Source organism: Ceratotherium simum, chromosome 10 (genome assembly GCF_057802395.1).
Source record: "Ceratotherium simum simum isolate JZ-2026a chromosome 10, ASM5780239v1, whole genome shotgun sequence".
Taxonomy (NCBI): Eukaryota; Metazoa; Chordata; class Mammalia; order Perissodactyla; family Rhinocerotidae; genus Ceratotherium; species Ceratotherium simum.
The window spans coordinates 78,812,756-78,836,214 of NC_141909.1; the positions used below are offsets into that span (position 1 = coordinate 78,812,756).

Genomic DNA, 23,459 nt, shown 5'->3' on the forward strand with positions numbered 1-23,459 from the left:
GTTCCCAGGCGTGGACCTACACCACTCACCTGTCAGTAACCATGCTGTAGTGGTGGCTCACATACAAAAAGAGGAAGACTGGCAGCGGATGTTAGCTCAGGGTGAGTCTTTTTCAGCAAATAAATAAAAAAAGGTGTGGCTCATCCAGATGGGATGAGCTGTGAATGTAAAATGCACATCAGGTTTGAAGACAGTATAAAACAAAGAACAGAAAATATCTCATTAAAAAAAAAAAGTTTGGGGCCGGCCCGGTGGCATAGTGGTTAAGTTCTCATGCTCTGCTTCGGCAGCCCAGGGTTCGCAGGTTCGGATCCTGGGCGGGGACCTACACACCGCTTATCAAGCCATGCTGTGACAGCGTCCCATATAGAGTAGAGGAAGATGGGCACAGATGTTAGTTCAGGGACAATCTTCCTCAGCAAAAAGAGGAGGATTGGCAACAGATGTTAGCTCAGGGCTGTTTTGTTAATTCTCCCAGTGATTTGAGATTTTCCGGATTATCACTGACTTGGTCCTCTTGGTTGCTGCAGATATCAGCTCGACCTGCACAACATCCTTGAATTTCAGCTCCCCTTGCCATTTCCCTGGTGCCGCACCTGAGTACCAGTCACTCCAACTAACCAACCGTCTCCCAGGTAGCTTCCCTGGGTCCATTGTCTGCCCCCCAGCCCAGCTCCCACCACGCTGTCTGCCATCACCACAATAACACTCATTTAGTGAGTCCCAGCTGTGAGTCAAGGATGCTAGGAACTTGACACACATCATCTCACTTAATTCTCCAAAAAGACAGAAAATACTTTTGACAACAGAGGGATGTGAAGCTCAGAGAGATTAAGTTGCCTGGTTAGGGTCCCATGCCTACGGAAAGGCAGGGCTAGAATTCAGACCTGGCTTCTGTGACTCTAAAACCTGTTCTCTTTCTGTAGTGCTAGTGGACCTCTATTAGCACCTGTCACTCCCTTACACAGAACCTTCAGAGAGCAGCGCCATTGCTCAGTGTAACCCTTGGGTCCCCACCGTAGGCTCCCTCTTTACTTTGTCTTTTATTAGATGTACTGATGTCCGTGTGCCTGCATTTCAAATTGAGCCACTTTTTGTTCTCAATCAAGAGCCATCTCAAGTATCCTGAAGAGCCATCTGCCTCTTCCATGAAGCCTCTCCCTGTCCTCTTCACAAGGAATGTTCTCTCTCTTTAGAATTCTCTCCACTCGGTGACAGATTAGCCTTGGTGAGAGTAGCCTCTGTCTCAAAAAAGAAAATCTGAATGCCATGGTGGTCTATCCAGAATGCTACACTCATTCTTAAAAGATGTTTCTCTTTTTTGGTAAAGGTGCCGTATAATTCCTAATTCTGGTCTGGTGAGTTCCAGCCCTTGCATTCGTGGACAGCTAGTGAGAGTGACCACGTGCTCTCTCTTAGGATGCTGTCAGCACCTTTTGTAGTAGTACTACTGCCTTGCAGGTAAAAGATAGAAGCAGAACACTTTTTTAAAAAATGGTTTTATTTTTCATTTTCTTTTCCTCCTCAACACATTGCTTAGAAACATTGTTATCTATATTAATATTTTTTATATCCACTTCGGAGCACAAATTTCCAACTAAATCCCACACAGTTCACTCAATATCCTAAGTCACACAATAACACTGTGTTAATGTTGGCAGTACTCTCTGGAATGTTCCCCTTCTCACTTAATATAACACTTAACCCCAGCTCTTCTTAGCATCAACTGCTACCTTTGGATTAACAGATTAGTAGAAGTTTTCTAATGGTTTCCCATTCTGGGTAAAATAAAAATGATTACTTTCCCTTGGGGGTATGTTCTCAAAGGTCACTTTTTTGTCACTTAACATTTTTTTTGTTAGCTGTGTCTTTTAAACCATGCCATCTCTGTTTTTTTAGTTTCTTCAGATGGAGGTACTGAGTCCTCTGCCTTAGTGGATGACAATGGCAGTGAGGAGGACTACAGCTATGAAGACCTGTGTCAGGCCAACCCCAGATACCTGCAGCCAGGTGGGGAGCAGCTGGCCATCAACGAGGTACTGGAACTCCCCACACCAAGGGTGAATGTTAGAGACCCATTTTTAGGGGCCAGAATCACTTCAGACTTTGCTCTCTGATGATTTCTTACTAATCACATTCTAAAGCCTGATTAGAAAAACACTATGATTTTCTAGCATTTTCAGGGACAGTTTATGTGATTCAGTTTCCAGATAACTAAAACTCGCCCCTCTCAGTACGAGCGGAGCTCGTTAGTGCTTGGAGTTCTCTTGCAGGGAGCATGTGGGGCGTAACTTCTCGGTGAGTCAGCATCCCCACTAGTGTCACCACTTGCTGCTGTAGAATATGATGATGTCCCTGGGAGCCGAGGGGACGTGCAGAGTGACCTGCCCCTGTGGTAGACTACAGATGAGCTGGGTCTACTCTTTACTTTTGTTACTAATTGTTGAATACCCAGAAATCAAGCTGTGTTCTATATAATTGCAGTGAACTATAAAGTGTGGTACAGAGTTTATTCCAGTTTTGAATAAAGCATGAGTAGTAAGCTCTGGGAGAAGCCGTGAGGGTCTTGCAGTAAAGTCTGGGCATAACCTTTGGAGGCTTGGCTTTATGACATCTGCTCAGAAACCATTTCTGGGGTGAATATTCCAGATATTCAAATTTAGGTAACTGATCTACGGATAAGAGAGCTATTTATACATTTTTTAAGATGTGGGTTTGGGGTTTCCTTTCAGAACATATGAGAGATGCCTACCTGGTCTTGTTTTCCCTAGTACGTTTTTCTCTGTTCATTTTGTGTAACAGTCGAACAGTAAGTATTGACCAAAAGCCATCACTGTACACAAGTGAGAACAAGATGGTGTGCACGTCACCCTGAGAGCGCACACAGCGCCCCTGCACTGTTCTGCCCTCCTGGTATTGCACTGAGCACGCCTGCTTGTCTCCATTCCAGCTGATCAGCGATGGCAGCGTGGTCTGCGCAGAAGCCCTGTGGGACCACGTGACCATGGACGACCAGGAACTGGGCTTCAAGGCGGGAGACGTGATCCAGGTTCTGGAAGCTTCTAACAAGGACTGGTGGTGGGGCCGGAACGAAGATAAGGAAGCCTGGTTCCCCGCCAGCTTTGTCAGAGTAAGCGTGTGGCATTTTCCACTCTTCACAGGCGTCTGTCGGGGGGCGGGAGAATTGTTTCAGGCCCGGATGCACTCTACACAGATTCACTTCTTTGTAATCACTTCAGTCAATCCTTTTAGTAACTAGACTGAGTTGGAGGAAACTTTTAACTAAGGTAAACTCATCGTTTGGCATTGCTGCCATGTTTTGAGCCACCGGCACAGAGTGGCTCTACTAAGTACATGAAGACTTAGGCTGGGGCTGGCTGCCTCCCTAACTGGTCATGGAGAAGTAGAAAGCAGGGAGGCCTGCCTGGTGCCGGGGCCGCCTTACCCCCAGTCACCTGTCACCTGTGTGTGGACTACAGTTGCGAGTCAATCAGGAGGAGCTGTCGGAGAATTCCAGCAGCACCCAGGGCGAGGAGCAGGAGGAGGATGCGGACCAGAGCCACCACAGGCACTCCGAGAGCAAGCGCCAGATGAGGACCAACGTCATCCAGGAGATCATGAATACCGAGCAGGTGTACATCAAGCACCTCAAGGACATCTGCGAGGTAGGACTGCAGACCCCACGGCCTCACTCAGGCTGTCATGTGACTGCGTGACATGCCCCTGTGGTTTTCTTCTGTGGCCAGTCAGACCCTTGTATTTACTTTTTGGGGTTTTTTTTTTTGGTTTTTTTTTTTTTTTTTTTTGGTGAGGAAGATTAGCCCTGAGCTAACATCTGTGCCAGTCTTCCTCTATTTTACATGTGGGACGCCACCACAGCGTGGCTTGATGAGCGGTGTAGGTCTGCGCCCAGAATTGGAACCCTTGAACCCTGGGCCGCCACAGTGGAGCGTGCAAACTTAACCACTACACCCCCGGGCTGGCCCCTGTATTTGCATGTTTGCTGCACCCTCAGTTCTCCTCACCCGCGCCCCGCCGCTCTGGCCCCTGCACAGACGGCTCGCTCCTTAGATATCTGCGCTCTCCCTTGGTGAGCGTCAGTGGCTGTCTGATCGCTGTGGCAGCCAGTCCTCTCTTCAGGGCACCAGGCAACTGTCTCTCCTCAATAATCTTAACCCTGAGATTATTCAGAGTGAATGACGGTCAGAGAAGGCAACACCCTTTAAGTGAAACGCACTTGACTTCACAAAGAATCAAAGGTTTGTCACCATCTACGACCCCACTGCATCCAATCACTGACACACAGGTGAGATTCTGAGTCACTTAGGTGCAACAAAAACAGTTGGTTTTATCTAGTGATGTCCGAGGCTATATTCTACAGTATCATGATAATTCTACTCGGCAATAAATGTCATTTCTCCTGTGGAGTTTTTCGTTTCTATGGCCTTTGTACGAGCATTAACACTAAGCTGTTGTTCTCCCGGTCTGATGATTCCAGCTGTCCTGGCTGTGAATGCTGACTTCTGCACTCTCAGCTCACACTGAAGACAGGCTGAAGGGGGACGACTGGCCGTTTCGTGACTGGACTAAGTGGCCAGATAAAGACATGCCGATGTTTAGCTTATCTATGCCAGCCATCTTGTTCTGTATAAATATGTGCTTAAAGTGGCATTTTAGGAAAAGTAATTGCTAATAATTGTTGAGTGCCATCCCTTTGCCTGGGTTAACTCGTTTTATACTCACAACACTCTCACTAGGCAGGTCCTGTTAGGCCCTATTACAGATGAGGAAACTGAGGTGCAGTGAAGTTAAGTGGTGGGGTTGGGATTTAAACCAAGAAGTCTGCCCCAGAGCCTGTACTTTGAACCTTTACGTTGTCTTTTTTGTTAAAATTCATACCAAATAGTCAGTGGTATGTATTTTAGCATACAGTCAGTTTAGTCTGTGTATTCATGTGATGCTAATGTGAGAATAATTGTTACATATGCTTATGGCCTTCCCCTCCTGCCACGCTAACTCCTACCCAAGCCACAGTGCCACCAGGGTGTTGTCCACAGAGTGTTAGTAGTCTTGCATTAGTGCAGGCCTTGGGCTGGAGACCTCCAGGTTTATGCCGCGTGTAGGACGTAGGCGATGGTGAAGTCCTTGGGTGAGATGTTCTTGGCTCCCCGCCGTGACAGTGAGCAGAGCCGTGTGCGCTATTGAGCAGGCGACGGCAGTCTTCTCAGCTGTGAAATGGAATTAGAGATGGGAGAATGGTTATCTTAAGAGTTTAGAAAAAGTGTGATAATACCAATTTTTGATCTCTAGCATTTGAAACCAAGCAATGTATTTCATGAGTATAGTCTGGAAACTTTATATGGTTTCTTGAGTTATAAATCCAACCACACATACCTCTTCTCTTTCTTTTTGTTTTTAAAATATTTATGGCACATTGTAGTCATGGAACTACGATTATCCCATCAGGGACCTAGAGAGGTTAAAATAATTTTGTCTAATGAAAATCCACTCTAAGACAACGGCTATGGACCCCCCAAAACTGTATTATTCAAATAAATAATTTCTATGAATTTGCAAATTAATTTTTTAAAGTTTACTTTTCTATTTTGCAGGGATATATTCGACAGTGTCGCAAGCACACAGGAATGTTCACTGTTGCACAACTAGCCACCATTTTTGGAAACATTGAAGATATTTACAAATTCCAAAGAAAGTTCTTGAAAGATCTTGAGAAACAGTACAATAAAGAAGAACCTCATTTAAGTGAAATAGGATCCTGTTTTCTTCAACATGTATGTCACCCATTACTTCTTATTAGTCACATCCAGTTAAATAGTTCTGAAATGTATTTTCTCCACATAAAAACATTTCTCCAAGGGGGGCCGGCCCGGTGGCGCAAGCGGTTAAGTGCACGTGCTCCGCTTCGGTGGCCAGGGGTTCGCCAGTTCGGATCCCGGGTGCGCACAGACGCACTGCTTGGCAAGCCATGCTGTAGCAGCGTCCCGTATAAATTGGAGGAAGATGGGCGCGGATGTTAGCCCAGGGCCGGTCTTCCTCAGCAAAAAAAGAGGAGGATTGGCAGATGTTAGCACATGGCTGATCTCCTCACCAAAAAAAAAAAACAACAAAAACATTTCCCCAAAGTTTCTCCACTAAAAAGAGGAGTCCTTTTTGTTTTGTTTTGTTTCTTTCTTTGTTTGCTAGATTAATTTCCTATAGAATGGAGATATCATTTGTAAAGTAAGTCGATTGGTTTATATGGTTAATCTTTCCCTAAATAACCCAAGTCCATTTTTTCCAAGTTTTCCCACTTTTGTGCAGTTTGGAGTTAAGGGGTTGTATTTGGAGTAATTTCTAATAATACTTATTAAGTGTCTGTTATACGTTAAGCACTGTTGTCAGGTTTTCTTATATTAGCTCCTGTACTGCTCTGAGGTAGGTATGATTATTTTCCCCATTTTCCAGATGTGGAAACTAAAGCCTGGAGAGTGACTGACCCGAGGTCGCACATTAGTAAGTGGCAGGTGTGAGTTCAGACCGAGGCGTGCTGCATGTGACCACTGTAACTGCCCTAGAACAGTCTCGTCATTTAACTGATGATTGACCGTCACTAATACTGAAAGGTTTCAGAGGAAGAAGATGTTATTCCCAGCTGAAATGGTCAGGGCACAATAAGAGTAATAATAATAGACACCACCCACCTCCTTAGGTAGCCCTCGCTGGATGCTGAGCCCAGTAGCTCCATAGAGGCAGTAGAGTGGGAGCTGATCCTTGGAGGTGGATCATTTCTAAATAACTGAAGATAATGCCATGGTGGTCATGCAAGTGGGAAGACTGGCCCCATGGGTGCACTGGGTCTATTTGGGACTTTGTGAGAGACCAGTTTGGCCTGAGCAGAAGGTTCATGGAGAGGAGTCACAAGAGAGAAGCTTCAGAGGTCAGCGAAGGTCAGGCAACAGAGTGGGGCGGGGCCTGAAGACAGGAAGTCGGGACAGCGGGTCTTGCCTGGAGAACAGGAGAGTTAGAGACAGAGCTGGGCAGGGATGGGAGGTGGACCTGGGCGAGGGTGGTGGCAGTGGAGATGCAGAGAGAAGGATTTGTTGAGATGGGGAGTTTTGAGGACAAACTGGTCATAGGGAACAAAGAGCAGCAGCAGTCAGAGCCGCCTGCAGGGTTTTGAGTCTCAAGACTTAACAGGTGGGTTAGGAAGACCTGTCTTCTGGGGAAATAGGAGTTTAGTTGTGGGTGTGTTGAGTTTTGAGCACACCCGTGTGGAGCAGGATGAAGCCAAAGCCAGAAGGGAGCGCAGCTCTGGACAGGGCAGACGTAGGTGAATGAGCAGCCCGGCGGCAGTGGCCGCGGGTGAGGAGACACCCTGGATGAGGAGCAGAGGCTCTGGGACTGGCCCTGAAGGCCTGAGTCCTGGGAGCATGGAAGAGGCGGGGAGGCCTGGGGAGTGCGCTGAGGGTCCAGGAGCAGGGAGGCGTCCCAGAGAGGGCTGGCAGGGTGGCAGCAGCCTGAGTGAGAAGTCACGGAGCATGGAAGTGGGCGAAGGGCTTGCATTGGAGGTCAGAGCATGAGGGTGTGTGGGAGCCAGATAGTAGGATGGAAGGAGACTGGTGGTGAGCAGGAGGCAGCGGCTCTGAGTCCTCCCCTCTTGGTCAGAGTGGGCAAGTTTGTTAGGGAAAGTGAAGAGGAGAGGAGGGAGTGAGGTGGGCTATGAGCAGCACCTTCCTCTCTGAGCTGTTCTAACATGAGGTGAGACTCAGGTGGGGAGGCTGGTGGCAGTGGTCACCACCCCCTGGGGACATCCCATGCGCCTGTCCTGCGCCCTTTTGGGGTATGTGGAAGGCTGCCTTGAATGGGACCAGGGCGTGAGTCCTAGAGCAGGCTCTCCCTCTACTCCCCAACAGATAACCCCACGTGACCCCCCCGTGAGAGTGTGGAAATGGTCCCTTCCCACAGAGAAGATTCAGGATTATTGCCCAGGCATGAAAAGCCTTGCAGAACTACTTGGGGCTCCATGATACATCTCCCTCCTTTCCAGGAATGTCCCCTTGGATAGGCTGGGTGTTGCCTGTTGTTGTCACAGTTCAAAGCCACCCCATCACCTGATGAAGCTGTGCTTTTCCCTTCCCAGCAAGAGGGCTTTGCGATCTATTCCGAGTACTGTAACAACCATCCGGGCGCCTGCGCGGAGCTGTCCAGCCTGATGAAGCAGAGCAGGTACCGGCACTTCTTCGAAGCCTGCCGCCTGCTCCAGCAGATGATCGACATCGCCATTGATGGCTTCCTCCTCACGCCAGTGCAGAAGATCTGCAAGTACCCTCTGCAGCTGGCCGAGCTGCTCAAGTACACCACGCAGGAGCACAGGTGAGAGGGGCATGAGGCCTGCGTGGGGAGGCCGCTCACAGCCCCGCATCCGCCTGGCAAAACCGAAGTCACGCCAGTGCCCTCAGCCCTGCACATTGAGTGCTTTGGGCTCTCACCCAGAATAGCAGTCACAGACGGGCCCAGACATCAGTCTTGACCCTTTCAGTTAGCTCTATGGAAGAAGTTTTCAGATTGTTTAGGATGTTTAAAACTGTTATAGAGTCATTGAAGAGACTCCAGAATACCCATTCCTAGAGATATGAAGAAATAAAAATAATTCTTAAACTGAGTAATGAGCACATGGGGATTTTTATTGTGTTGTTGGTCTTTGTAATTGACATATACTTTATAAATACTCTTCTGTAGCTACTCAGTAGTTAATAAAAACCATTTTTAGAAGAAATAGACCAGTGGGTCAGCCCCATAGCCTAGGGGTTAAGTTTGGCACACTCTGCTTCAGCAGCCCAGGTTCTCAGGTTCAGATCCTGGGCGCAGACCTACACCACTCATCAGCCATGCTGTGGCGTTATCCCACATACAAAATAGAGAAAGATTGGCGACAGATGTTAGCTCTAGGTGAATCTTCCTCAACAAAAAAAGAAATAGACCAGTACGAATACAGTGTCAGAAATATTCTCCTTCCTCTCCCCTCCTGTGCTCCTTAGGTTGGTTCATAGCAGCTCACTCTCAGAGCAGTGTTATTTACTGTGACAAAAAGGTACTTTATAGAAGTAGTGAGGACATACCAAAGTTTGAACGACAAAAGAGTAGGGAATCTCAGGGGTATGGACTGGTGCGTAGGGTCCGCTTGGAAGGCACGTCTTACTGAGCTCCTGCTGGGCTCTGAGCCCTTTCTTGCCCAGCCTGGGTGCTTACTCTGTCTCCATAATCCTTTCTACCCTGTTTCCTCTCGCTCTAAGCACAGGGCTTCTTGTCATGGTTACCTGAATGCTCCATCTCCCTTAGGGGCTTACATTGTGTCTAACTGAGTTCTTCTTGGGGAGCCAAAAAGTTATCCATTGCTTACTTAATAGCAACTCATCGTTTCGTTGCATGTCCAGAGCAACGTATGATCTAGCTGTGATACTTCATTAAGAGATCACCCATTCAGTATTGGGGTGGGTTTGCCCTTTTCCCATGATGTGGGAAATGTCACCAGCTGTTTGGTGTCTTTGGGTGGCAGTGATTGGTTCATTGCTGATGTTCCCACCAGGCTACAACTCGAATGCCAGTGGGGACACAAGCGTTATCAGGCAGGGTTTTGGGATAAAGCTTACTGTTGTAAATGAGAATCAAACCTTGTCCATGACATCCGTGTCAGTGTCACAAAGCTGTCACTATACCTGCAGCCCTTGAATGTTCAATCTTGAAGGGTTCTAGTGAGGAGAGGGAGAGGGAAAGGATTGTGTCCACAGGAAATTTGCTGTCGCAAACCACAACAGTTCTGGATTTTAACAACTAACTGTTGCCCTGAGAACAATCGGATTATCCGTGGCAGTGCCTACCCTGCAGGGTGCAGAAAATGGATCATTCTTTTGTCCTCTCTGCCGCTGGACTTCTGTGGAGACACAAGGCTTGAAAAGGGAATCTTTTTACAATTAGGTTGGAAGATGGAAAGAGAAAAAGAGCTAGGTTGCTGAACAGTAGACCCTGGATATGGGTGTTAGTTTAAAGAATCAGGATTAAAGGAATAAGAGAAAGGGGTTCATTGAAGTAGATAACGGGAAAGAGAGCTATGTTTTTTTCTTTTTCTGATTGAAAAATCAGAAAAGTTTGGTGAAAAGAAAATACAGAGTCAAGAGAATCACAAATTTGGGGCCGGCCTGGTAGCGCAGCAGTTAAGCACGCGCACTCTGCTTCAGCGGCCCGGGGTTCACGGGTTCACATCCTGGGCGCGTACCAACACACTGCTTGTCAAGCCATGCTGTAGTGGTGTCCCATATAAAGTAGAGGAAGATGGGCACAGATGTTAGCTCAGGGCTGATCTTCCTCACAAAAAAAAAAAAAAAAGAATCACAAATTTAAAGTTTTTAAAAGAGAATAAGAAGGCACCATGATGAGGAACCAGAGAAATAAGAGAATTAAGAAGCAATGGTATCTTGAAAGACGAGGGCAAACACATTAGTTCCTTCCGGATGGGAAGCTGTCGCCACAAGTGCACACATTACCTTCAGCAGTGAATTTTTCTCTCCTTTTTTCTCATGTGAGGAAGACTGTCCCTGAACTAACATCTGTGCCAGTCTTCATCTGTTTTGTATGTGGGTTGCCGCCACAGCGTGGCTTGATGAATGGTGTGTAGGTCCGCACCCGGGATCCGAACCCGTGAACCCCAGGCTGCTGACGTGGAGCGCATGAACTTAACCACTATGCCACTGGGCCAGCCCCTAATTTTTCTCTTTTTAGGGCATTTTTTACCATGAGGCATTTGCAGATTTTGGCTCTTTCCAAAAAAAAATCATTTTAAAGGAAATGACAAAAAGCCCATTTCCTTGTCTTAAGTAAAACACAACAGAATTTTTTTAGAAAACCATTACACTCTGCCTCTTTTCTGGAATTGTACAGAAAAACTTGTAGAAAAAAATACAGTTATTTTGCAGTTTCTTCATTGCTGGAGGCCTTTCTGGGGGGCTTTGCTCCCCTTATTTTGGCAGCCCCCACATGGTTTGTTCCTCCTTTGTGCTCTGCTTCTGGGTGTGAATAGGCCTGTCTCACGACAGCGGGGTCTGCTTGTGGGAAATGCCCAGGGACTTCCCAGGGCTGAGTTTGATTGTGTTGAGTAGATAGACAATAGAATCTACGTCCAAGGCGTTTTTTTCCTGGCTATCCAGGAGGACTCTGATTCATTCAGCTGAGATCCAAAGGCTCTGTCTATCCCCCAAGACTTCTGTCTGTTCTAGAGAACTAGAAAGTATGAAATTCAGCTCAGTAGCTGGATGGTTGGTTTATGTGTCCCTAAATTATTAACACTGAGCAAAACTCGAATGTAAAACGTTCTGATGCTAGACTCCTCCCTTCCAGCCTGTGTGTAGATTACAACTGTGGTGTAGGTTGTCCTGGTACCTTCAGTTTAGAGGCCTTGGGAATAGGAGCTGCTGGGGGAACATTTTTCGTTTGATCTGACTGTAGCATATGGAAAGCACTAGAAATGAAGATCTGTTGATGAGGTAAATGCCGCATTAGCATTCACATAACTCACCACATCAGACTTCTGTGGGTTGTGCCCTCTCGTGTCTTTTCCTGAACAACGTAAACGATGAGGCTCAGAGCAAATAATTACTCTTGACAATGGTTCGTGATTGTTAAAGTACTTTATAATAGCAAAACTAGCTATATCAGAACAAAAGCAATAAAAAAGACTGTTCTTTCTTTATTAATGAAAATAATCCATTGTCATTGTGACTAAAAGTTATTTCTTGTGGCATTTACTTTCATTCATTGTGATTTCTGGGAAGTGAATGAAAACATTCTTATTCCAGAGAATTCTGGATTGCATTCTGTCAGCTCCCTTAACCTAAGCAGACTGTAGTCTATTCATGGAGGAAGAAGAAAAAGGAAACAGTGGCTGTTATTTAAATGCCACTTTGTCTAGACTCTCAGTGCACAATCAAGGATGGAGTGTATGATTTTATCAGGCCTTGTTTGCAAGCTGCATGTTACGTGGTTGAAATGAACCTCCCCTTTGCAGTGATTACAACAACATAAAGGCGGCGTACGAGGCCATGAAGAACGTAGCCTGCTTGATCAATGAGCGCAAACGCAAGCTGGAGAGCATAGACAAGATAGCTCGGTGGCAGGTGTCCATCGTGGGCTGGGAGGTAAGTGGGGACCCCCCCCGCTCCACGTCGTCCCTCATTGCCCACGCCCTCCCCCGTTTGGTCTGTTTAGAGACAGACTTTAATGTCCTGTGATTGAGACTTCATACTCTTGGCTTTAATGGTGTATATATTTTGAGGCATATCATTGAATTTAGCAGTTAACAACTTTATCTCCCACATCCACCAGGAAATACTCTGAGGAATGTCTGTAATTAATTTGTTGCTTATGCTCTGTCTCTCCTGTTAGAGGTAAGCTCCATGAGAGCAACTGGGGAACATTTAGCATATAAATTGTAGTGTGGCAGGAGTACAGACTCGGGGGTCACACTGCCTGCCTCTCAGTCGGTATGATCTGGGCAAGATTACTCTCTTCATCTATAAGATGAAGGGAAAATGGTACCACGTCCTAGGGCTGTTGTGAGCGTTATACCAGACAGTGCCAATGCAGTGTTGGCTGCAGCCTGTACTGATAGGGCGGCACACATAGGTTTATTTATTCATGAAAACAATAGCAGTGGCCGTAGCTCCTGCCCGTGTTGTGTTCGCCACAGGCCTGGCACCAGTCTGAGCTAGTTACTACATGAACTCATTGAATCCTCTCAGCAATCACATCAAGTAGGAACTATTATTACCCCCATTTAACAGATAGGGAAACTGAAACACAGAAAGGTTAAGTCGCTTGCCCAAGGCCACACAGTTAGGAAGTGACAGAGCCGGCTTCAGAGTCCATGCTGGTGACCACTACGCTCCATGGCTGCTATTAAGAGCAGTAAGCTGATGCTGTTTAGATTGTTTTTAAACCAAGCAAAATTCATCCTATATCAAATTAATTGGTCAGAACTCACTGTCCTAAAGAATTGAGAAAGTTTGAATTGAGAAGTTAGGTTTTTAACTAGAGTAGGTTATAGCGGTGAAAGCTGGAAAGAAATCCTTCTATTTCGAGGGCCTTTTGGACTCTGGGAGCTTGGACGGGGCCTCAGAGATGACTTAGTCTAATTCTCATATTTTGTGAACAAAGAATCTAGGGCACAAGATTGCTCGAGGCAAGTAAAGAGAATTATTTTGGAATCAAGATCTTTTGTCTCCAAAAATATTGTGTGTGACTGGAATTCAAGGAGAATAACATCTGATAATCAGAGATCAGCGTCGTACCAAACACCATAAAGTTACACTGGATTAGGCCCGACCTAAATCTTGTAAAAGTATGTTTTTCCTTCTGTTCTTGGACTCGGACATTTAGGGGATAATTTATTGTCACAAGTTTACCAATTTCTTGCTGGCCATTTTGCCCTCTGGCCTTTGGTTTCCAAGACCCTAAGCTAGTTACTACTGCAGGGAGCTGCTCTCCGCCTGACTGGAAAGCCGGAGAGTCTATGCTGCTGTGTCCCGCACGCACACAGGACAGCCCTCGTCTCCTTGTCCTCCGAGGATCGGTCTTGGCCGGCTGCCATTTCGGAGCGACTGGATTCCATTAATCCAGCACGCTTTCACCAGACCTTTCTGATGAGGAGGACACTTCAGATCGCGTAGAGGCACTGTAACGCTTTCCCATTGAGTAGGAAAAACAGGAAAGAAATTCCACACAAAGGAGACTCACACACCAAGGTTTAAATGGCCTTTGAGGCCCTGCCCTCCTGTGGATGGGCCTCGTGTAACTGGAAAGCCCAAGGAAGATTCTGGGTCAGGGCCTCTCTTGTATCCCTGACCCCTGAAGGGATCAGAACTGCGAGGTGTGACGACGTCTTTTCCTCCTTCCAGGGCCTGGACATTTTAGACCGAAGTTCCGAGTTGATCCATTCTGGGGAGCTGACGAGAATCACTAAGCAAGGCAGGAGCCAGCAGCGGACCTTCTTCCTGTTTGACCACCAGCTCGTGTCCTGCAAGAAGGACCTGCTGCGCAGAGACGTGCTCTATTACAGAGGCCGCGTGGACATGGACGACGTGGAGCTCGAGGACCTGGAGGACGGGCGGGACAGGGACTGCAACCTCAGCCTGAAGAACGCCTTCAAGCTCGTCAGCAAGACCACGGGCGAGGTGCATCTGTTCTGTGCCAGAAAGCAAGAAGACAAGGCGAGGTGGCTGCAGGCCTGCGGGGATGAGAGGAGGCGGGTGCAGGAGGACCGGGAGATGGGTGAGCGCCCCAGGCGTCCGTGCCTCTGCTTTCTCACCTCTTCTCCAGCCCCTCCCACCCTTCGGGAAAGAAAATCCTTCTAAACCTGCTGACAGGAGGGACCGTGACAGATACAGTTACTACAGGCAACATTTACTCAGTACTGACTTCGTGCCAGATGCTTTGCTGCACATTTATAGAGATTGTGTCCTTCAGTCCCAAGGTGTGGGTACTATTGTTATACCCATTTTACAGATGAAGAATTGAGGCTTAACGCACTTGCCCTCTCTTACAACATGGCCAAGTAGCCTTTAAAACCAGCTTGGTGCAACCCCGAGACTGAGCCACTCTCTGGTGACTCTCCCCCAGGTTTGAGAAATGCTAGAGGATCCTCGAGGCTTCCTCTCCCACTGTGCCTTTAAAGCACTTTAAATTTACCTTGCTGCCACAGTCGATTCAGACCCAACACCTCTGCTTGCGTGTTTTCCCATCTCTCATCCATGAAGCCAAGGACCGTGCGTCCTGTACTGTCATTAAGGCAGTGCTGCTTCATACTTCGCATTGCTCTTGCCTTCCCCGCTTCTGCCCACCTCCAGGTAGTGATCAGCCTTGTGCAACTGCTGTCCTTGGTATTTACAGTGATGGTATCCATGGTCTCTGAGCCCGAGGTCCACTGCCTCCCAGGCACACGAGAGTTTGGAGCACAAGCTGTTGAAGGGATGCCATAGGGACTGTGGGCCCTTAAAGATGAGGTGCAATGAAGCGTATTCATCTCTGCAGCCTACGTGAGCCCAGACCTCAAAGGCTGTGTGGTGCAGGATAGAGGAGAAGGCCTACAGCCTCCCTGTTTCCACCTCCTGCTATGAGGAAAGCTAGAATTCGGACCAGGAGGCGTCTTATGGTCCTCCCCACCTTGTGTGACCCTGGCCACCAGCCCTGGGCTTGCCACAGGTTTTGCTCTCACCCACAACAGGTTACGTGGGACCATATATTACAGCAGGAAGGGATGTACGGGCAGTCAGGCTAACACACCATCAGAAGCAGGAATCTCCTCTGAAACGGTCTCAGCAGGTGGGCGTCAGCCCACACCTTCACCCTAATTACACAGACTCACCATCTCACAGGGGCCCCTTCCACTAAGTGGAAGTGTCTTTGTACTGACAGAAAAGCTGATTCCCAACAACTTGCATATATTGGTGCTGCCTTTGACTCTCAGGCCCCTTTAGAAGAAGGCTCATCTCTCTATCATGTCAAGAATTCTTCAGATATTTGCAGATGACAGTTATTAAAATGCAAAACCCCAGAGCTTCGAAATCCTAATTTCACCTGCCATGTAACATTGTCTCGTGCAGGCCCTGAAGTCATCTGTAAGCTAGGATGTTTCACTTTCCCCTCGGATAGCACCAAGTATTAGAAGGGGTGTTCTAAACACTTCTCCACTCTGCCCCTCGACAGAGAAAGAAGGGAGGGACCTGATTTCATGCCTCTCTACAGTGCAGTGCCTCCCTGTCGCTAGTGCTCAGAAGACGTCAAAGAATGAATGAAAGAATGAGTGTATGTGTGCGGCACTCCTAGAGCCGTTAAGTCTGTGAACTTCGTGAGTGAGTAATAAAATAGGACCGACCCGGGCCCTTGCTGCATGCCTGACACGGCATGTGTCGGTAGATCCTGGAGAATGGGCAGTCAACCAGGCTGGGCATGGAGGGTGGAACCAAGGCAAAAGGCCCGTGCGGACCTGGGGACAGTAGAAGCCAAGGGGCCAGTGTATGGAGCCTGAAGGAGGCATCAGACCTGTCAGGGACAGATGTCAAGTATGTCGGGAAGCCGAGGATGGGAGCAGCGTGTGCAGAGGTAGAGGGTGAGCCCTGGCGAGTGAGCAGCAGAGGCCAAGCCCGGATCTCCTTCCGTCGGGGTGGAGCCCTGCCTGGGGGAGGAAGCCCTCCTGCTACTGCAGGGTCCATCCGGCCGGCAGCCTCAGCCCTCCTCCATCTCTGTCCTTTGCTCTCTTCTCACCTCCTGCCTGCGGGGCCCCAGCCTGTCTCATCTCCAGTTGTCTCATTTCTACCTACTCATTTTCACCCCCTCACCCACCACATGCCGACAGTGTCCGTCGGCTACAGTACTTGAGTAGGAGAAATTCAAGGCAACGCTGTCCGTACTTGGGGTACAAAGTCCAGTTTCCATTACTCATATTACCTTTGTCAGGGTAGAACCACTGACTCACCCAGCTTTCACAGTAGGTAGGTGAACAGACCCAGGGACCCCTTTGATTGGTCCTCTCCTCCCAGGGCCTCATCCTTTAGGGTTATAATTAGGGTGATCCTATACGGACGTTTGTCTGGGTTTACACAAGTAGTCAGTGCATCATTATTAACAGCACCCCGTTTCAGTCTTTAAAGTGACCTGGTTTGGAGAAGAATTACGTGGCCACCCTAGTGATAATCCACATGACTCCCGCTTATCCAATCTTTTCAACCTCTTCTGGTTCCTTGAGGATTAAGTTTCCTTGCTTCGGGTTATGGTGAATACCTCAGGTTAATATGGGTTATGATGCAAGTTTTATTCTGAAATGTCTTCTCTTGTTTTGAATATATATCATATTTTTTCTAAATCCAGGAATGGAAATTTCAGAAAATCAAAAGAAGCTCGCCATGTTAAATGCTCAAAAGGCAGGACATGGAAAGTCAAAAGGTAAGTTTTGGAGAAGGCTTCCTCTCCTTACTGTGTATCAGTGTTGGAATTAAAATCGGGAGAAATGCCCAAAGCTGTTAGCATCTGACCAACTCTGAATGAAGGAGACAAGTATGGGTGAAATGCAAAACGATGGATCCAAAATACTGGCAGTTTAAAATAATCTGCATTGGGTTTGAGTGCTTCAGTATTTGCTTACATTTGAATGGAAGTCTATAAAATGTGTTTTGAAATGGTACCAAAGAGCTTCCAGAGCCCCCATCCTGCCCACAGTCCCCCTGTGCCTCACCCTCCTGAGGGAGCGATGGTGTTACCATCAGGCCCACCAGCTCACCAGGCAAACCAGTGCCTCTTGCATCTTTTGGGCATGCAAGGAGGAAATCTCCACCCCAGACTGCGTGTCGGCTACATTCTAGTTGAGGGAAGAAAGCAGATCTGAAAGTTGAGTGCATCAAGCCAGGAGTTAAAAAGAAGGCACACCAGCTTATTTAGAGTAGGTTTTCTCTACCCTCCGTGCACAGGAGAATTACCTGGGCAGCTATTTAAAAATACCAGTGCCCAGGTCATGCACCCCAGAGTCCTAATGTGCAGTTAAAGACTTTCCACAATGTAGATAATACAAATGATTTAGCCCAATAGAAGTAAAATAATAAGGACTTTATTCCAAAAATGTGTTATACTGTTAGAACATTTATTCAGGTTGACTGTCTTCTCTAAGAGGGATTTACCCTATGAAATTTATCCCACTCAGTATTTTCCTAGCTGAAAATGCAAAAACAAGGACCAGGTAAGCCCAGGACTATGAAACGCCACCAGCTGATGGGCTGAGAAGAATTCATTACCAGAATACCAGTTAGCATTCCCCTCCGCCCTCACTCAAATGCAGAATTTCCCCCACTGACTTATAAATATCTTCAGGGCAGAAAAACCCATTTTATATTCTTTTTCTTGCATCTCCACTTTTAATGGCATGTGACTAGTAAGTATCAATTCATTAGAATTTATTAGCTTCTGTCCGTATCTTCCAAGAGCCCCTGGCTCAGCAGCTAGGCTCCTAAAGAATGGGAAGAACACCGGTGCTTCTGGGTGACCGCCTGCCAGGCACTTCCCGAGAGTTACCTCACCTCCTCTGCCCTGTCAGCCTGGAGGACAAGGAAGGCCTTTTGTTTGGCAGAGGCTCCTTCCAGAACCCACACTTTCCTCATATCATGCCGACTCTCACCGTTAGCTTGTGATCTTGTCGCTAACTTTAATAAACCTGTTTAATTACCTCTGCACAGATTTAAAATGCCTACTCTAAAGAAACGGTTTGATTAAAGTGATTAGGTAATAAGTATAATAATACATATTACTTATATTAACTTGGTTAATTCTCATAACAACCCGGTAGGAACTATTATCCCCGTTTTAGAGATTAGGGGCCTGAGGCACAGAGAAATGAAACAATTTCCCAAATAATAACAAAGTAAGTAGCAAAGCAGGATTTGGGCCGAGGCAGTGTGAGCTCTAGGCTTTCACTGAAAGCGTTTTATTGCTTCTCATCCCAAATAGCCAGTCCACGTCTAATTCTGCTACTTAGTGCTGTGTGACCATAGATGATTTATGTAACCTCTCTGGCTGTCAGTTTCCTTCCCGATCACATTACTGTAATGGTACCTTGCCTGGAGGGTTTTTGGAGGGTTTTTGACGCAGTATCTGAACATAATAAGTGTTTGTTATGATCACTATTAGATGTACTTCTGGTTACTATGAATTGAGAATTAGCTAAGAACTGGGAGTCTTGGCACTGTTTTTTTCCTCTTTGGTTAACCAGTGACGCTCAGCCTTTGTTCCCTCTCTCTCCCCTCCTGAGCAGGCTACAGCGGGTGCCCCGCGGCCCCACCGCACCAGAGCTTGCATCCCCTACACCAGCGTCACGTCACCGTGCCCACCAGCGTCCCCCAGCAGCAGGTCTTTGCCCTGGCAGAACCCAAGAGGAAGCCCTCGCTGTTCTGGCACACCTTCAATAAACTCACCCCTTTCAAGAAATGAAGCAGAGGCCGGCGCTTCTGCTGAGGTGGACGTGGAGAGGAGAACCTTTCTTGTTTCTTCTGTGCAAAGTCCAAGAAAAGTATGTTGGACCCAGTGCTGAGAACTTCTTTGGGGATCAGTGAAGAAGAGAAGGATTTGGACTCACCTTCAGTCTTCAGAGACCCAGCTGCCTCCTCGGATGGAAGGAGAAGCTCGTGACGGACGTCTTTAATGCACACGAGAGCCCTCTGTGGACTATGCTGGGATGGCCAGGACTTGGGAACCAGTGATGGGCTCTGACTGCGTGCTGAGCAGTGACCCCGTGAGCCTCGCAATGACGAGCCCGCTCGCTGCTGCAGGTCAGGCACGGGGTGCTAGGGGCCCCTCGGTTCCTGGGGGAGGACCAGATGAGCATGGCGCGCTTGCGTTTGGTTTTGCAGGGAGTGATCGTGATGGGGCTGGTGCGACCCTGCCTCTCGCCAGCACTGTGAGCTGCTCCTCTCTCCACAGCATTGGGGGCAGTGCAGGTGCCCTGGTGTTCCCTGGTGTCGTCTGAATCTATGCAGTGGCCAAATGGTAGTGCAGGCTTCCTCGTGCCAGGGTCCTGCCCCTACAGGCTAGAGGGAAAAACAGGATGCACTGGTTCTGTGGCGGTGAGCTCTGCAATGGGGAGGGACTTACACCTTTAAAGATACTGTTGCTTTCAAGGGAGGGAGTGGAAAATCCTACTGCAAGCCAGATGTGTCCTTTTCAAGTCAGGAACTCTCCTGCCCGTGTGCACTAGGTAACTCCATGAGCAGAAATCATGTCTACTCGTATGTCATAACCTAAGAAACTCTATTCAGACATATCTGTTTGCAATATAAAAACCCATCTTCTTTAATTTTATGATACAGTGAATATGCAGATGCACCAGTTGGAAGGCATTCTTAAAGAGCATCAATGTGCCTGTTCCGTCAGTTGTTTCTGGCGTCCTCACCAATTAAGTTACAGTGACACGTACATTCCACTGAGAAAGCATGAGGTTCAGAGCCCTTCAGCTTCCTCAGGATTTGAAGCCGCTTTGTTGCATAGACCCACAGCAGCCATGCTAGCCGACCATCATTAGCATGTCAACAGGTTTCTGAAGATTGGCTCTTTATAAAAGAAACCTTAACAAAATCTATCTAGACTCAGAGAGAGCATCTTCTTTAACAAAGGTCACATGGGCTGATACCTGTCAATAGTAATCTCCTTGTCTTTGTCTCTATTGTAAATTTTGATAAAACTAACTTCTAAATATGTCCAGAGAAGACAACAGACTCTGCAAGAGAGATGCCATTCTCATTTACTGAGTGCACTGGCTGGGGGGTGTAGTATGGCACCATTTGTGGTTTTCTGTTTGAGAATCTCTCTTTTATGTGCTACTTTCAGAAAGTTCTTTTTTCTAATAGGCCCATGCTTGAAAATAAACAGACCTGGAATGTCATAGACACAGGTGTAACCTGCATCTCCAAGCAGGTGGTTCTTCCACTCTCCCCACTCTCCCTCACACTCAGCTATTCCTGAAGAAGGTGACGTCATGCATCAAGAAGACACAATCCTGGACCTCTTGGGTGGGCCTTAGAGTGTTCTGTAAAAACTTGTCAGGAAACTTGTCTGTTAATGACCCTGCTCAGCCACCCTGATGTGCTCATTTATAGGCAGTATTGCTGGAAGATTGTGTGACCCTGTGGCCACCCCCCCGGGGTGCTTCTGTGGACCTTCCTACTGAGTGTACCAGAATAGAGGCTGCTCTGGGGAGGAAGCCTCGCAAGAGGTGCTGTGTCTCCTCGTGCCCAAGCACTCGTGCACGCATGTGTGTATGTGTGCATGCTCATGCACGTGTGTTTCATTTTTGAATAGACATCTCAATTTTAGTTGCGTTTATATAACTGACCTTTTTACTAACAAAATATGATGATATATTTTGAAAACTTTACTTAATATCCTTTTCATGGACCCCTAAGCAATAACTGCAGGGGTGTTTGTGCTAAATAGAGTTGTTTGTATATACAGCAATTTTGAACAGTTGGGTTTTTTTTTTTAATATAAGAGAATTACTTTAAGGAAGTAAAGAGAATTTTTCACTCATGTTACATTTTCAGTGAGGATTGAATTTGAGTGAAGAACCACTCAGAGGGCTTCCATTTACTAACGGGCCATGAAGAAACGCTTTAAGCTCTGTGACCAGTCCTGCTTTCTTTCCCAGCCGAGCCCTACCTTCTGGTTTCCACCTCTCCCTCCGTGGGCTTCCTGCCGGGAGCAGGAAGCTCGGACGCCGGGGCCTGTGGAGCCCGGCGCTGTCCCGTCAGCTCTGTACAGTGGGAGAGTCACTTGATCAAATACCGGTTCTAGCTGGATCCTGCTTGGATTTTCAGGTGCTTTATGTCTAGGTTGGGTTGTGTTACCAAATGCCTGAGTTCTATGAAGAGATGGCTCAAGTGTTCTAATTTTAGGTTTGCCAAACGTCCTTCTTGATTTGTCACATGTCCCACTTGGAAAGAAAGAGCAAAAACAAAGAGCCTCCTGTATGGATTATGTATGAATTTCATTGGGAATCTCGCATTCTGTCTGTCTTTCTCTCTTTTCTCTCTCTACATTGCATGATATGGATGGACCAAACAAAAAAAGATGGCATAACATTTTGATGAATTTCACTTATTCTGTCATTCATGTTTCAGAATTTGCCAACTCTCTTGAAAGACAGTTGAAATGGCCTCAGGTCAAAAGCACCCTTCTCAATTTTGATCACACCTAAAATGCATAACAACCTTGCAGTAGATTATAAGCAATCACAAAATAGAATATTTGTAAAATCCTGGAGAAATAGCATTCTTTATCTTTGTCTTGCAAACTAGAAAAAGAGTGGCAGCAATCCCAGAGTTCTCCCGGGATACCATCTGCTTAGTTTGTTTTCAGTAGATCTGATCTCTTTCCCTCGGTGGATCTGATTTTGTAGTTGAAAACATTTCACTCCCATCCCCACGCTATTTCTGAATATTGTTGTGCCTTTTTATCCCTAATCCAGATGAAGACTAACTCTGTGCCTGTGCAGAAAATCCCCTCAATCCTACATTGCTGTTGTCTAGACACAAAGCAAATGTGCATTTAATTCAAAATCTGTTTCACAATGGAAATCTTTTGTAAAAGCCATGATCCAGCATTTCGTCAGCTGGAACTCTACGTGCCCAAAGTGCTGATCTCCCCCAACAGAGATCACCTTGCGTACCGAGCCGGGATGGAACAGCCTGATTACTTGGGGCAAGGGAGAAAATGGCTGTCTCATTATTTTGTCGAGGAGAGAAGAAACAGACGTGTCCCTCACGGGACGATGCCAACAGTGTGCGTAAACGTCCTTTCCTGGCTGACCAGCCAGGGATGCTGGACACAAATCAACGAGGTCAAACCGCTCAGAAACCGTTGTAAACAGGCTTAACCTGCAAGTTGTTCTCCTTGCTGAAATGTCACTTGGCTGGTGCTGCTGTTCTCAGGATGGAGGCAATGAAGGTGGAGTCCAAAAGACTGGGAAAAAAATGAGTGGAAACTGATCTTGAAAAAAACCCAGAAGCTTAAATATTTGATGCAAATATACTTGGCTACAACACACTTAACAGTATTGCCTTTAGTTATTTTATAGGTATTGACATTGCATTTAGAAAATACTTTTCTTTACCTGATTCTGTAATTTAACAGTTGGTCTTTTTTTGTAAATATTAGCATCAGTTGTGTTTGCCTTACCTACTTTGCAAGGCTTTCGGTAACCTTTTCCTTCAGTTTTAACTCATCAAGATGATGTTATCTGTGAGTCTAGTGACAGCTTCCAAGCTGACGAATAGCTGTTGACAGCTGAAGTGTGTTGTACAAGATTGCTCTACCTTGATATGTATTTTTGTTGAATGAAGTTTTTGTAAAAAAAAAAATTATTTACAATGTTATTTGAATGATTCCTTGTAAATGCTGTGAATGTGCATTTGCTGTTTTGTATCTGTATATTAAAGTTAATTTGCCAAACTGGTTCTAGTAATGTATTTGAGTAGTAAAATAAGGTGTGTGTGTGTGTGTGTGTGTGTGTGTGTTAATGGAGAGTGAGTGCTAGGAGGGTTTCTGGGGTTTACAGCTCATTTCCTGCCTGGGCGTTGATAAACTTCTTTTCAGTAAAAATCCATCCTTTAATGAGCTGGATCAAACCACTGGATAGGTATGGGGGAGTGAAGGCTCTGAGGGGAACAGAGAGGGGCCACGTGAGTTGAAAAAAGTCACTAAATGTTGGAATAAGACTGATAAAGCCAAAACCCGAAGTGAGAAGTCCTATTTTGTAGCAGCAGCTCCTGCTGCTGATGGTGGGAGGTGGATGGATGGAAGGTGCCTTTGTACACCTTCCATTTCACAGCTGCTGGCCCCCTCCACCAGGAGATCCACTGTGGCCGCGGCTCACCTAC

General features: G+C 46.8%; 1 protein-coding gene across 8 annotated transcripts in view; it reads left to right on the top strand.

Moving 5' to 3' along the window:
- SPATA13 (spermatogenesis associated 13) overlaps nucleotides 1-23,031 on the top strand; it is a 351,835-nt gene extending 328,804 nt beyond the window's left edge. For all 8 annotated transcript variants that reach the window (XM_087436294.1, XM_087436291.1, XM_087436296.1 and 5 more), the window contains 9 exons: nucleotides 1,900-2,036; nucleotides 2,951-3,130; nucleotides 3,480-3,665; nucleotides 5,613-5,792; nucleotides 8,141-8,373; nucleotides 12,059-12,188; nucleotides 13,947-14,319; nucleotides 16,915-16,989; nucleotides 18,845-23,031. In XM_087436294.1, the coding sequence (XP_087292420.1) occupies nucleotides 1,900-2,036; nucleotides 2,951-3,130; nucleotides 3,480-3,665; nucleotides 5,613-5,792; nucleotides 8,141-8,373; nucleotides 12,059-12,188; nucleotides 13,947-14,319; nucleotides 16,915-16,989; nucleotides 18,845-19,020 (1,670 nt within the window). In that variant the 3' untranslated portion in view covers nucleotides 19,021-23,031. The remainder of the gene's footprint in view (nucleotides 1-1,899; nucleotides 2,037-2,950; nucleotides 3,131-3,479; nucleotides 3,666-5,612; nucleotides 5,793-8,140; nucleotides 8,374-12,058; nucleotides 12,189-13,946; nucleotides 14,320-16,914; nucleotides 16,990-18,844) is intronic.
- Nucleotides 23,032-23,459: the final 428 nt, after the last annotated feature.